The 12,944-nt window shown below is 40.2% G+C and overlaps 1 protein-coding gene across 1 annotated transcript; it reads right to left on the bottom strand.

The window, feature by feature from the left end:
- Nucleotides 1-6,250: 6,250 nt before the first annotated feature.
- On the bottom strand, nucleotides 6,251-7,158 carry Ppp1r2c (PPP1R2C family member C). The gene has a single exon (XM_005080547.3). It carries the CDS (start codon nucleotides 7,043-7,045, stop codon nucleotides 6,497-6,499), a length of 549 nt encoding a protein of 182 aa, XP_005080604.1. The 5' UTR covers nucleotides 7,046-7,158; the 3' UTR covers nucleotides 6,251-6,496.
- Nucleotides 7,159-12,944: the final 5,786 nt, after the last annotated feature.

The following is a 12,944-nucleotide window of genomic DNA, read 5'->3' as shown; positions in this document are numbered from 1 at the left end:
TTCTTCTGACCATGGATGCCATATGATAAACAGTCCCAGTCACCTGTTGCCTTAATGTCCCTATTATGACAGACATTACCTTGAAAGTGTGAGCTAAAATGAATCCTTTCTCTGCTAAGTTACTTTGGTTAGAGTATTTTCATCATAGCAACAGGAAAAGAAACTAGGATAATAATGAAAAATTAATGCAAATATTACAAAGTAAAACTATATTAGCCCCCAACCCAAATTGGCAAACAGACCTGGTTAAGCTAGAGACATAAAGCTCTTAAAACCCTATAGACATTGAAGTAATAAGATTTAGCCACTTAAAAGAGCCTTACCATGTCTTTGAAATCCTTAGTTTCCGGGCCTATTGTTAGGTGTCAGATAATAGAATGAACACACACCAGACTCATGTTTTACAAAATCCGGAACAATACCTTTCCACACTTGAAATCTTGCTACCTGACACTCTGATCAAAACCTTGAGGACTATCTCCAGTCCTGTTGTACAGAAACTACATACAGTTCCCAAAGGGCTAAACTAGATCTAGAAATTGTCTCCTTTCCTACCTTCAATGTGCCTGCTTCATAGGTGGAAATGGTTTTATGGTGGCAGACTAAAGGCTTTCAAGTCATACAAAAGTAAGTGTCACAGAGGTCATAGACACTAAGCCCTTTCAAAGTTGTCACAGGCCAGCCCCCAAATCAAAACTAGCTGCCTGTCCTAGGATTCTCCAACTGGGACCACGGCTGAATGAGAGTTGACATGCACATAGATCTTCCTTAGACTTTCTGTGTAAGCTACACCCATGCAGTCATCTGGGGTTTCTCACTATCCCCATAGATACATATATTTGAACTCTTGGTCAATGCTTGGGGCTACTATTATGATGTGTGCCTTTGATAAAAGAAGTATGTCACTTGTGAGCTTTGAGAGCTTAAGGCCTTACTCTACTTCCAATTTTCTTTTCTCTCTATTTTTACTTTGTGATGTGATTTGAGATGTGAGTCCCCAGCTTCTTTTTTTAAGACAGTGTTTCTCTGTATGGTCTTGGAGGCTGGCCTTGAACTCACAGAGATCCGCCTGCCTCTGCCTCCCGAGTGCTGGGATTAAAGGCGTGTGCCACCAATGCCCGGCAAGTCCCCAGCTTCTTATCCAGCTGCCATGCCTGCTGCTTGCTGCCACGTCTCCCTGCTGTGATGGAGTCACATCCTTTTGGAACTGTAAGCCCAAATAAACTCTTTGTTCTGCTAGTTGTCACAGAACTTTATCACAACAACATAAAAGTAACAAATGCATGCCTATGATACTGTGACTCTGTGGCACATTAGCAACACTTACCAGGGCTCTTGGCTTCTCATTTCAGCTCTGAAACAACTCCAGAAAAAAAGATCTTCTGCTGTTGTCAGTCATTCAATCTTGCTGATATGTCAAGGGGGAAAATGTACAGGTAATAGACTTAAAATAATAAACCAATATGTGGAGTGTGACCAGTGATTTTCAGTGCCTTGTACAAACAACTAGAGCCTATCTTCAAATTCATGTATGGTGCTTCATCCCAAGGGCTAGTATAGAAAGGATGTTACAAAATGTACTACCTTACAAGATGGTGAAATGCCTGCTTCTTTTCTATTTAAATATAACCCCACTCAAATGACCCTACACTAATAGTTCATGAAATAAGACCAAGCAACTTCTCTTGACTATGACATGAGGGCTTCCCTCCCTCTGAGGGATGTTTCTTTCTTAGAATTCACCCATGTGCTTCTTTCTGTTTCTCCACAGCATACATTTGTTATTAAAGCATGACATGCTGGGAATGACAAGCCCAAAGTATAAGAGGAAATTTTTTACCAGACCAGACTGATGGGAAAGTTTTCCTTTTCCTTTTCAGGAGAAGTTACTTGGTTTTATCTCTTGGGTTGTTTGTATAGAGTCTGGGACTGGCTGAGGTCAGGTTTTGTACAAGAGAACATACTCTACTGGAAGACTTTTCTGAGTTCAAAGCACAAGAACTGTCTCCAAACAACAATGACTGTATTTGGGTTTATAGTTAATTTATGTTCCCCATATACAAAGGAGGTAACATGTGTCTTTTTTTTTAATTTGAAAGTGATTTTATTTTATTTATTTATTCTTGTAAACATTATTGATAAATTCATATTTTAATTGTTTAGATAATTTCCCCTTTTCAAAAGCATATTCCATATATGTGGAAATTATAATTACTTTATGTATGTGGGTAAATGTTTAGCTCATATACAAAAGACTTAAAACTACCTAAAAATAAACTGGGTAACATGTGTCTATAGGCAAACTTCAGTTCCCAGTGGCTTTCTAATCCCACTTGTTTCTGAAACAAAGAACCTTGGACCATAAGGTGAAGCAGTTGGGCTAAAGGGTCAAAAAGTTCCTTTCTACTTCCAGTTTATAACACTTGCAGTTTAAGTCAAATAGTAGTTAATTAATAAAAAGAAGTTCAGAGAATTAGAAATGTGCTGTGCATATAAAATGCCATGTGTTACTATAAGCGATGATGTGATTCTTACCTATATTTGGATGAGACAGAATTAATGCCTTTCTTTCCTAAACTTGACTGTGTCCTACAAATATCAATGTGTTGAAAACTGTAGTTTGACTTTACATCTAAATCCTGCTTGGTGTCCTCCCATTTTATCTCTTGCTTTTCAGGCTAAGGGTGATGAAAAACATCAAGGACATCCTCAAAGAGTTTACATGAAGCAATTGTCACTGCTTTGACTAAGCACTGTTACCTTTTGAGATTACCCACTCTTTACTCTGCATTCACCTATATCCAAGAAAGCTCATGATGCCCAAGCTTCAGTAGCCTCAGAGACCAAACCGTGTTTGACTAATTCTGAATTGATTGTGGGATCCAATTTAACAGGGGGAGACATGTTCAAGCTCATCCCTTCAGCTTCACTTCGCAACACAGATTTGGTATATAAAACTATGTTGAAAGGTTCCAGACCAAGGGGCATAGATCCTGTATACAAAAGGTTCTCTGTCTAGTAATAAAACATAGGTAGCTTTAGAAATGTCTAACACTGTCATGGAAATAATCAGCAGATGAATAGATGAACAGAAATGAGTACAGCTGAGGAGAATAGTATCTACCAATCTACTGAATATTTAATAGAAACCACCTTTTTTTACCAACACCTTTTCATTTAATCATTCCAAAAGCCATCCACAGAAGGCATCCAACTTATTATCCTCATGCAGCTGTGAAGAAACAAGGTTCAGTGCCTGGAGTTCTTTCTTTTCCTTGAGGGATTCAGTTAACCTGTGGCAGAGCCTGGATTCCAACTCAGATTGAATCTAAAATATTTCCTGCCCATTATACTCTTCTAATCCCATGTTAAAATTGGGATTCTAACATGGGTGTCTGAGGTACGGTTTATGCTGAATGCTGAAGACTGAATGAAACACGCAGTGGAAACTAGGAGGTTTATATTCTGAGCAAATGGAGTGGCCCTAGCAAAGCTGGAGGTATGGGAAAGCCCTGGAAAGGTGTGAAGAATAGTTACTATTCTAGGCAGAAGAGTAGAGAAATGTTTTCTTAAGGATGGAGAGGAAATGACTATAGCTGAGATCTGGCTGCATACTCATGGAAATGTATTTTTAAATATTTTAATGACATTAATTGATTTAAATTCATGTGTATATGTGCGTGTGTGCCCTCATGTCATGGTACACATGTGGAAATTAGGGCATAACTTACAGGAGTAGATTCTTTTCTCTGACAATGTGGGTCTCAAAGATCAAACTCAGGTCATCAGACCTGGTAGCAAGCACCCTTACATGATGAGCCATCTTTCCAGCCCATTTGTGATAGTTTCTTAAGAAATCTGTGTGCTTCCTGGGACCCAGCTTACTGTCTGCAGCTTTGTCACCCTTACTTTGATGGGTTTCTGGCCATGCCCTCAGCTAGGAGGCTCTCTCAGAAAGAGACGTCTGATAAGGCCACTCTTGCTTAAAGAAATGGTGTCTCCCATTGACTTTGTGTGATATATGAGCTAGACCATGGGGCTTCTTGCCTCTCTAAACCCATGTAGTCTCCCCTTGCTTTATACTTATATCTGGAATGTCAAGCTTTCCAGATATACCTGTCCATATTTGGTTAAACTGTTTCTATTTTAGACACTATCCTCAAAAACAATTCCAAAGCAAGGCCTTCCAAGACTTTGGGCAATATCCTTTCAGGACCCTGCAAGCACTCTTGCACAGGGTGGAAACAGCTGGGACTCCTTCAATGTAGGCACAATTTGTAAGTAAGTTGGTGTTATCATTGAACTTACAGTCCTCCTGACCTGGCTAGGATTAGCTATCACAACTGCCCTTGGGATGGTGGTTATTGTGTGCTTTCTTAGAGTCAGAGCTATTAAGGGTGAAACTCAGTCATAAGTAACAGAAGAAAATGATGGCATGCTTTAATAACCCAGAAGAGAATTGTGTATATTTTAGAATTTTCCCACTGAGTGTTAAAAACCACAAAAATGACCATTTTGCCTCCAGAAATAGTGCATTTTTAACAGAACACTTTCCCAAAAGGATACTCCTCCCTCTGATGCATTTTGATCTATCCTGATTTAATTTAAACTTTGAAGATGGGGTCTGACCTTATCTATCAGTGACCGAGCCGTTGTCTCATGGAAATGCAGTTTGAAACTCATTAACAGGGCAGACTGTATATTATATCTTAGAAGCTCTGGGTTATCACTGATGCTTGCAATTGCTATGGAAACCAAGTTCATATGCACCTCTTAAAGAGTCGGCTTTCAAACAGGGAGGGGAGATGAAAGAAAGCAGGTGCCTTGGAAGAACAAACTGTTTAGTACCCAGTATGCATAGGCAGGTTCAGTGGTGCAAATATGCTCTGTCTACACAATGATAACAACTTTTATGTTTTTAATAATGTATAACATTGTATTAGAGAACTGTGTTTATGCTGGTGGATAAGAATACTTGATGCGTCTTTTCCCATACACACATATAGACACAGACACCACACACTAACACAGATATTTTTCAGTTTCCACCAGGTCTTTCTTTGCAGGTCTCTTGCACATGTAGCTTGAACTGCTGAAAATCAGTCTTTTCTGCCTGTCCTTGAATAGATGTTTATATTGAATGTTTCATCCTTCCATGTGTGAACTGAATTTTCCAATTGCAGATTTTATAAGTGGTAGTGTGAATTTGTTCAAGATGTCTGTAAGAAATGAGTGGTAGCACACATCAAATTTATTTTTTAGAGGTTCTGTCCTCCCTTTTCCTTGCCCACATATTTTCCTGATCATTGATGTGGTACTGTGTTATGGAAACAATAGAGTAAGCATCACTTTGCTCAAAGGAAATTTCCAAGTATGCACACCCTGTTGACACCCCTGTTATTCTGTTCAGCATTCCTATCTCTCTGCCATTCCGCATGTGTGTGAGTTAACAATTGTTTCCCCCTATGTCTTTGTATTACCTACTCTGTGGGCCAGTGACAGCTGCATCACTCTCTTCTTTTTAGCAGAAACAGGTCCTCAAACTTGTTCCCTTGCCTATTAAATTTTTTTAAAGATTTATTTTTATTTTATGTGTATGGGTGGTTTGTCTGCATGTAAATCTATGCACTATATGTATGCAGCGCCTCTGGAGGCCATAAGGTGGCGTTGGATCCTCTGGAACTAGAGTTACATATAGGTGCCTGGAACTGAACCTGGGTCCTCCAAGGTCAGCAAATGTGTTTTATTTTTATTTTTAATTATGTGTATGTGTGTTGAGCAGGGAGCATATGCATCAGGACAGAAAAGGGCACTGGGTCTCCAGGAAGTGGAGCTACAGATAGTTGTGAGCAATCCATTATGGGTGCTAGAAACTCCACTTGAACCCCCTGAAAGAGCAGTATGTGCTCTTAACCACTGGACCATCTCTCCAACCTTCTTTGTCTTCATCTTCAGGTCAACAGGAACTTGGAACATCATTCTTCTGAAAATTGGTGCTCATTCTTTAATCATCTAAAAACCATTTCTCACTCAAATAGATGTATAAAGACCAGAATGCTGGCCCCTCCACTACCCCCAGAAGGCTTTAATAGACTCCATTGGACAAGCAGGCACCCTCCCCACAAGACCCCTAGGAGAGGTTCTGCTTCTTCCATTTTTCTCTCCCTATTCCTGGCAACCACCCATGACAATTGAAAAGAGGAAACGAATGATTATCAGCGCAGGAAATAAAGCACAACCACAACAGACAAGCATTTCAGCCAATTTAATATTTTCTAAGATTACCATGTAATTCCTGCATGACCACTAAACACAATTAAACAGTTAAATGCACAAGTAGTGTCACACTATGACCATGGGTTCTAAGAAGCAAGAAGCAGCGGTGGTATAGGCAAAGGCAGCGGCAAGGCAGCGGCAACCACAGATCTTATATGTGTTCTTTGATGGAATTTCTAGATGTTCAGTTGTTGGAGCTTCTTCTGTAGTAGTCTTTTCTTCAATAATTTGAATGTAGACGTGGTTGGTTTTCATCTTCTTCTACTTCAGACTGTAGCTCCTCCGATATCAGTTGTCTGGCCAATTTGATGTTCAATCCTTCGTTGTAATGTAACTTCCTTTTCAACTCAAATTGCCGCTGTCTTTCTTGCTTGTCCAGGAAGAATTTGCTACTACGCACACCGCTGCTTCCTTGCTCCTCACCCTGATAGTTGGTCCCAAAGGTGTTGGTGGCTGCCAGTTTCTTTGCTAAGGCGTCTGGAGTCATGGCTTCCCTTCTTTGAACTTCATTCATGCCGTCTTCGCCATCGTGTGGCACACTAGCGTACGGATTGCCAGGTTCGTTCATCTTCATTAAGTCATAGTCTTTGTAGGATGGATAGTGGGTTGCTAGTATGTTGGACTCGTCCCACTTCTGCGATTTCTTACGTTTTAACTCCTGGGTGACGGGTCTTCCGGATGGCTGGGCAGAATCCTCCACTGAAGATGTTGAAGTTTTGTTTTTGAGTATCCCCTTGATGGGCCGGTGTGAGGTGGTGGAGGTTGCCATGACTGGGAAGCTGAGGGCCGAGCTAGAATTGGGCCAACACAGCCACTTGTCCGCACTCCGGACTCAAGCAGGAGCTAGATCTGTCTGGCGGACAGGCTCTCAGCGCGCCAGTAGCAGCGCCAGGGCTTGACACGTCACAAAGGGCACAGTGAGATAGGTCACAAGGCACCTGCTTTCGTCACTACGGAAGCTGCAGCTTTGCAGCCCTCTCTGTCGGCCATCTTGGATTTTTCTTTCCCTTTTAATTAATGTATTAGGAAAATACCCGTTTGTGGTATATGACCAAAAATCATTTCTATTGTGCAACTTCTCTACACTCTGTGAACAGGAAAGCGATGTGAAGTATCTTTCTGACTAGCTAACATTTAAAACTCACTACTTGGATTGGAAAAATGGGAGATATTAGCTATATGAAAAATTTGCTCCTCTTCCCTATACCCATCCATATGTCTCCCCCCCCCCCACATATATATATCCCCTATCCCTCCTGTCTTTCTCCGTGTCTCAGAGAATAGCCACACCAACAGCTGCTTAGACCAGTTGGGAGCCTGGGTACATCTCTAAGTCCAGATCAGACAGCTTGCTCTTCACTCTAGCTCCCTGGTGTTGGCCTACATATTTTAAGAAATTCATTCAATCTCTTCTACCGCCATATTGTTTAAAGTCACTACTACATCTTAAGGTGACTACCACCTCAATCCTTGAATTAGGTCCTGAATAGACCTCCCTTCTGCTTTCCAGTCTCTGGTCCAACTAGCCATAGAAATCTTGAAATCCTTTTACCCCCTTCAATTACTTGGGTAATATCCTTAAAATCAAGACCTGATCTCAGAAAAAAGTGGAAAACATGTTCAGGCATCCATCTAGAACAGCAGTTCTTAACCTCTAGGTTGTGACCCCTTTGGCATCAAATGACCATCGGAATACACAGATACTTATATTATGATTCATAACAGTAATAAAATTACAGTAACAATGAAAAAAATTTATGGTTGGGGGTCACAGCATTAGGAAGGTTGAGAATCACTGCTCTAGAGCCCTTTCCCAGCAAATTCAACCTAACGAACGCTAAGCTTTTGATTTAGTCTTTCAATTCTAAAAGTATTCATGACATTTTCTGTTCAAAATCCTGGTTAAAATTGCCCAGAAGCCTCAAATATACCTTCAGAAATTACTCTAAACATCATCCTAGGGACAAAAACATTCTCTCAAAGCAAATAGTCCTCCCTGTACATGTATGCTACTTCTTGTCTCCTTGGCAACCCTTGAAGTCATTTAAAATATATTGTCAGTGTACAATATATATGAAGTCCCAAGAAGAGAGGATGTAACAAAGACCTACTCCTCTGACCTGACTTTAATCAGGCTTCTTTGAGCCCTCAACATGTGGACTCCACCACAGCTTCCCTACCTGCTAGTATGGAAGCCAGTTTGAATTTACATCCTATTGTCAATTTAGGGAAAATCCCACTTGGTTCTGACACCCTTGGATATGTAAGCAAATTGCTCATGCAGAATATAATAGATATTTTGTCACTCTGACCTACTTTAAGGAAGAAGCTTCCTGGAATTTCACTCTGCCAAGAGTGCCCTTACTCCTGCTGTTTATTAATATTCAAACCACTGACTCTCCCCACTTAGCTTTTTGCCATGAACCCCAATTTGTCATGTGAGAGATACGCTCCATTTCTCCTCCCATCTGGAAGATCCCACTGCAGGGGTACTCAAATTTGTTTATCAAAATCCAATACTGAACACAGTCTCCCATACTGTCTTTAGTAGGTGCAATGAATTTTTTCCATTTAATGGTTACAATGCCAGTGACTTGGCAGGATCAGATGTACCATTAGAAAGTTGAACATCTTGCCCTGAGCTACAATGGGCACCCTTAAAGCTCTGCCTTCATGTGTGGTCATACTGATTAAGAAACCCATGGGTGATGAGCTCTGGGTAATAGTCTGCTAAATTATCTTGCAGATACATTCTAATTGTTGGGATTTTGGGCAAGTATGTGCTTTGAAGCTGAGGTAGAGTCCTGGTCTTCTTTTGACAGGCACTTATGGTTGTTTCCTGTTACTAGATCTTAATGACACAGACTGAGAAAGTTATAAGGAACAAAAGGTTTGATCCATGGTTCTGAAGGCTGGAGAGTCCAAGATTGAGCATCTATAGCTGGCAATGCTCATCTGCAGATTCCCGAGGCCAGATACTGCTCCATATCTTGGATTCCTTTCCTCTTTCTGTAAAGCCATACTCCTGTTGGATTAAGGTCTTAACCTAACAGTCACATTTACTCTTAATTGCCTCCCAAAGACTCCACCTCTAAATCTCATTATAGTTGGGTTCAGTTCTTACTCTTTTCATATTTTACATGGTAGGAATTATATTTTAGTATGCGTTTATGTGGGGGCAATCAAGCCAGTATTTTCTAGGCTAAAATCATTCTTACTGGGTTTTTTAGGGGTTGTGCTAGCTCCTGGGATTGCCCCTGAATTGGAAAATTCTTCCTGGCTCATTTTCTAAGTAAATGTGTGGATTACACCTAACTCTGTAGAATAGAATTCTTCTCCTAAAAAATCAAATGTTAAATATATGGGTATTTTGTATACATGTTCATCTGTGCAACAAGTATGCCTGGTACCCATGGAGGGCAGAAAGAGGGCATCAATTTCCCTAGAATTGGAGTTATAGACAGGTGTGAGTTGCAATGTGGGTGCTGGGAATTGAACCTGTGTCCTCTGAAAGTACAAGTGCTCTTAACCATTGAGCCATCTCTCCAGTCCCATTTTTCTGGTTATTTTTGAAATCTTTCTTTCCTTTCTGTATCATCCTACTTCTCCCATTAGGATTTCCCAATCTACTCTCTAAACCCCTGATAACTATGTGTTTTATCAAATCTGACTATTGTTTCTTACTGGCATGATTTTGCTAAGATAATATGTAACTGTAGTTGTCTCTCCTTGAGAAACTTGCTATCTCCCCCACTAGCTTCTCTAAGGCCTCTCCCTTCCTATTATGTCCGAACCTCTATTCCTGTCACTACATTCATTCATCATTCCATCTTCCCCAAATCCTTTGAGATAACCCATTTCAGTCTCTTACCTCTTTCAACTCTGACCAGCCCACATTGTCTGTTGTGCCAGAAACAACAAGCAGGAGGCATGGGGAAGGGGTGTTAAAGTTTTTGCCTAACTAGAATTGATATAAAAACTCAAATAAAAAACATATGAAGTGATAGAGACAGAAAAACAGCAGATAACCTGAGCTTTGAGGGGGACTGGCATCCTTTTGTCATGGTTTAGAGAAGTTGCATAGTCTTAGTCTATGATCCATTTGTATAGGGATTATCTGGGCCAATAAGAAGTGGCATGCTATGTCCAGAAGACACTGCTTCATGATGGATTTATGCACTCACTGCAGCTGTGGTGACAAAGGATATAAACTCTGCAAAAGACTGTGACTAATAACATTTCATCATGGATGGAAGAAGGACTCATGAAGCTCTACCCTTCTTCTAGGGACTAGTGATAGTTAATGGCTCTGGACAGAGGGGGTGACAGTTTCTTCAGTAACATAACCACTGATAAGTTGCCCATGATCCAGGAAATGACCTCGGACACATGCTCATGCATGCAGCCTAATTTAAAATCAGTGGATCACACACACACACACACACACACACACACACACACACACACACACACACACAGAGGGGTAGGAGAGGATGAAAATAGGAAGGGGACTTTTGGGAGAGCAGGGTTTTGGTGATGCATGAGGCAGGATAATTGGGAATGAAAAAAGACGAAATTTAATTATATTCGTGTCTGAAAATTTTAAAGAACCAAAAAATAACTATTTAAAACACGATTTTTTTTCAATTTTGAAAAGAAGATAAAAATGGTATAAATGGAAGGTAAAGTTGTTCATTAGTGATTTTCTATATGGGTACAACAAAATAAGTTAGTAGACATTTGGGGTTAAATAAAGTAAATCATCTTACAAAAAGGGAGTGGCCATTTCACTATCTAGTTATATAGTAATATTCCCAGTTCCCTTTGTCCTTCCTGAAACTGGTGCTGGAGTTCAGTCAGTCTCCAGGGATCATTAGGATTTCTGCTTTAATCACTTGTGCTAGGCATCACAAGTTACTGGGTGTGGCTCCAGACATGTAGGATCTGATTGTTAAAGTATGGACATATTTACTTTTGTTTTGAACTCTTTTGTCTCTATATTTTCCCCTTGACAGATCAGCAAGGTCAAATCACTAAAAAGTGAGGAAGACATTCTTTTTGTTTAACTGGGACTGCTTAAGAGCTGAGAAGGGGTGCAATGGGACTTTGGTTGGTGAGGGGTATATTTCTGATAATCACTCTATGGCGGTAGTATCCACTGGCCACACAAGTTGTTTAAAAATAAACCAGCCCAAAGCTGCCCATTCCAGCACTGTAAGTCTGTGACTCTGAAATCAAGTAATGTCAGACATTTCTGAGATTTTATTTTTACTGCTCTTAAAGAGATAGTATTCTAGTTTTTGTTGCTGTGACAAAAATATCCTGAAAAAAGGCAACTTGAGGGGGGTGGTGTGTTTATTCAGCTTACATTTCCAGGTTACAATCTATCTATCATAGGAGAAAAAATACAGTGGTGAGAGCTATACAAATAATTAGTCACATAATACCCACAGTCAAGACCAGAGAGAAATAAACGTGTACCAGTCTGCTTGCTTACTGCTTTGTCCTCTCTTATACAATTTCTAGATTCCTTGCATAGGGAATGTTGCTACTCACACTTGGCTGGGTCTTCTCACATCAATTAACAAACAAAACAATGCCCGGCAGACACGCTCACAGTTTATCCAGAAGATTCCTCAGTTAAGCCTCTCTTTCAAGATTACTTTAGGTTGGACAAAGCTGACAGTTAAAAGTTGTCCATTGCAGAGGGCAAGAAGGCAAGGTGCTCTAAGAAACCAGACATATTGACTACTCAGGTGTTGGAATTACAGGTAGTTATGAGCCACCCTATTCAGATGGGGGATCCAAACTCAGGTCCTTTGGAAGAGGAGTATATGTACATATATGCTAAGACATCTTTCCAGCCTCAAGAATGCTTTCTTTAGATAGAAGGCTATATTGTGGTAACCATTAGAAGTTTCACACATGACAGTGATCAACATACAGCAGTCTTATCACTAGTTAGTTAAAACTAGATACAATTTTCTCCCATATAGAAAATAGTAGCCTGGTCCCTTTAGGCATTCAGGTGTTTGACCCCTGAATCCAGACATCAGTGATCTTTAGGCTTCTGTAGTTGGTTAGGACAAAGAGAGTCTCCATGGATTTAAATCCATTTGGCCAAACACAGAAAAGCATCCATCTATACAAGGAAGTTGGCCAATAGTGGAACAAGATTGTAAGGGGCCTGACAGGAGAGGTTTCAAAAGGACAAAGCTAAAAATGGAGACCACACAGCTGCAGGTGCAACTATTTATATATTTATATTTATTGGAATTCCAGTGGTCTCTCCTGTTGTCAAATGGTTACCGTTTGTGCTATCTAAAGGCAAAAAGGAATCAAGCAAGTGAGCATGGGTCACACATCTTTAATCCCAGTACTTAGGAAACAGAGGTGAGTATCTATGGAGTGCTCAGCTCTAAGTACTTGCATCTGTAGTTCCTGTTCATTTACTCATTTTTTCCATTTCCAGAATTCCCTCCTTTTCTGGTTTCTTTATTGCATCTATTTCAATTTTCAAGTCTTGAACTCTTTGCTTCACCTGTTTGGTTGTTTTTTTCTTGACTTTCTTTAGGGGATTTATTGATTTCTTCCAAATTTTTGTTTGTCTTTTCCTTGATTTCTTTAAGTGAATTTTTACGTTCCTCTTTAAGAGCCTCTATTACCTC

The sequence above is a fragment of the Mesocricetus auratus genome, unplaced genomic scaffold, assembly GCF_017639785.1.
Source record: "Mesocricetus auratus isolate SY011 unplaced genomic scaffold, BCM_Maur_2.0 Super-Scaffold_100033, whole genome shotgun sequence".
Classification (NCBI taxonomy): domain Eukaryota; kingdom Metazoa; phylum Chordata; class Mammalia; order Rodentia; family Cricetidae; genus Mesocricetus; species Mesocricetus auratus.
This window is presented reverse-complemented; position numbering and strand designations above follow the sequence as displayed.

What these genes read in the sequence shown, in the direction of transcription:
- Ppp1r2c (XM_005080547.3), bottom strand. Translation starts at nt 7,045, where the DNA reads ATGGCAACCTCCACCACCTCACACCGGCCCATCAAGGGGATACTCAAA.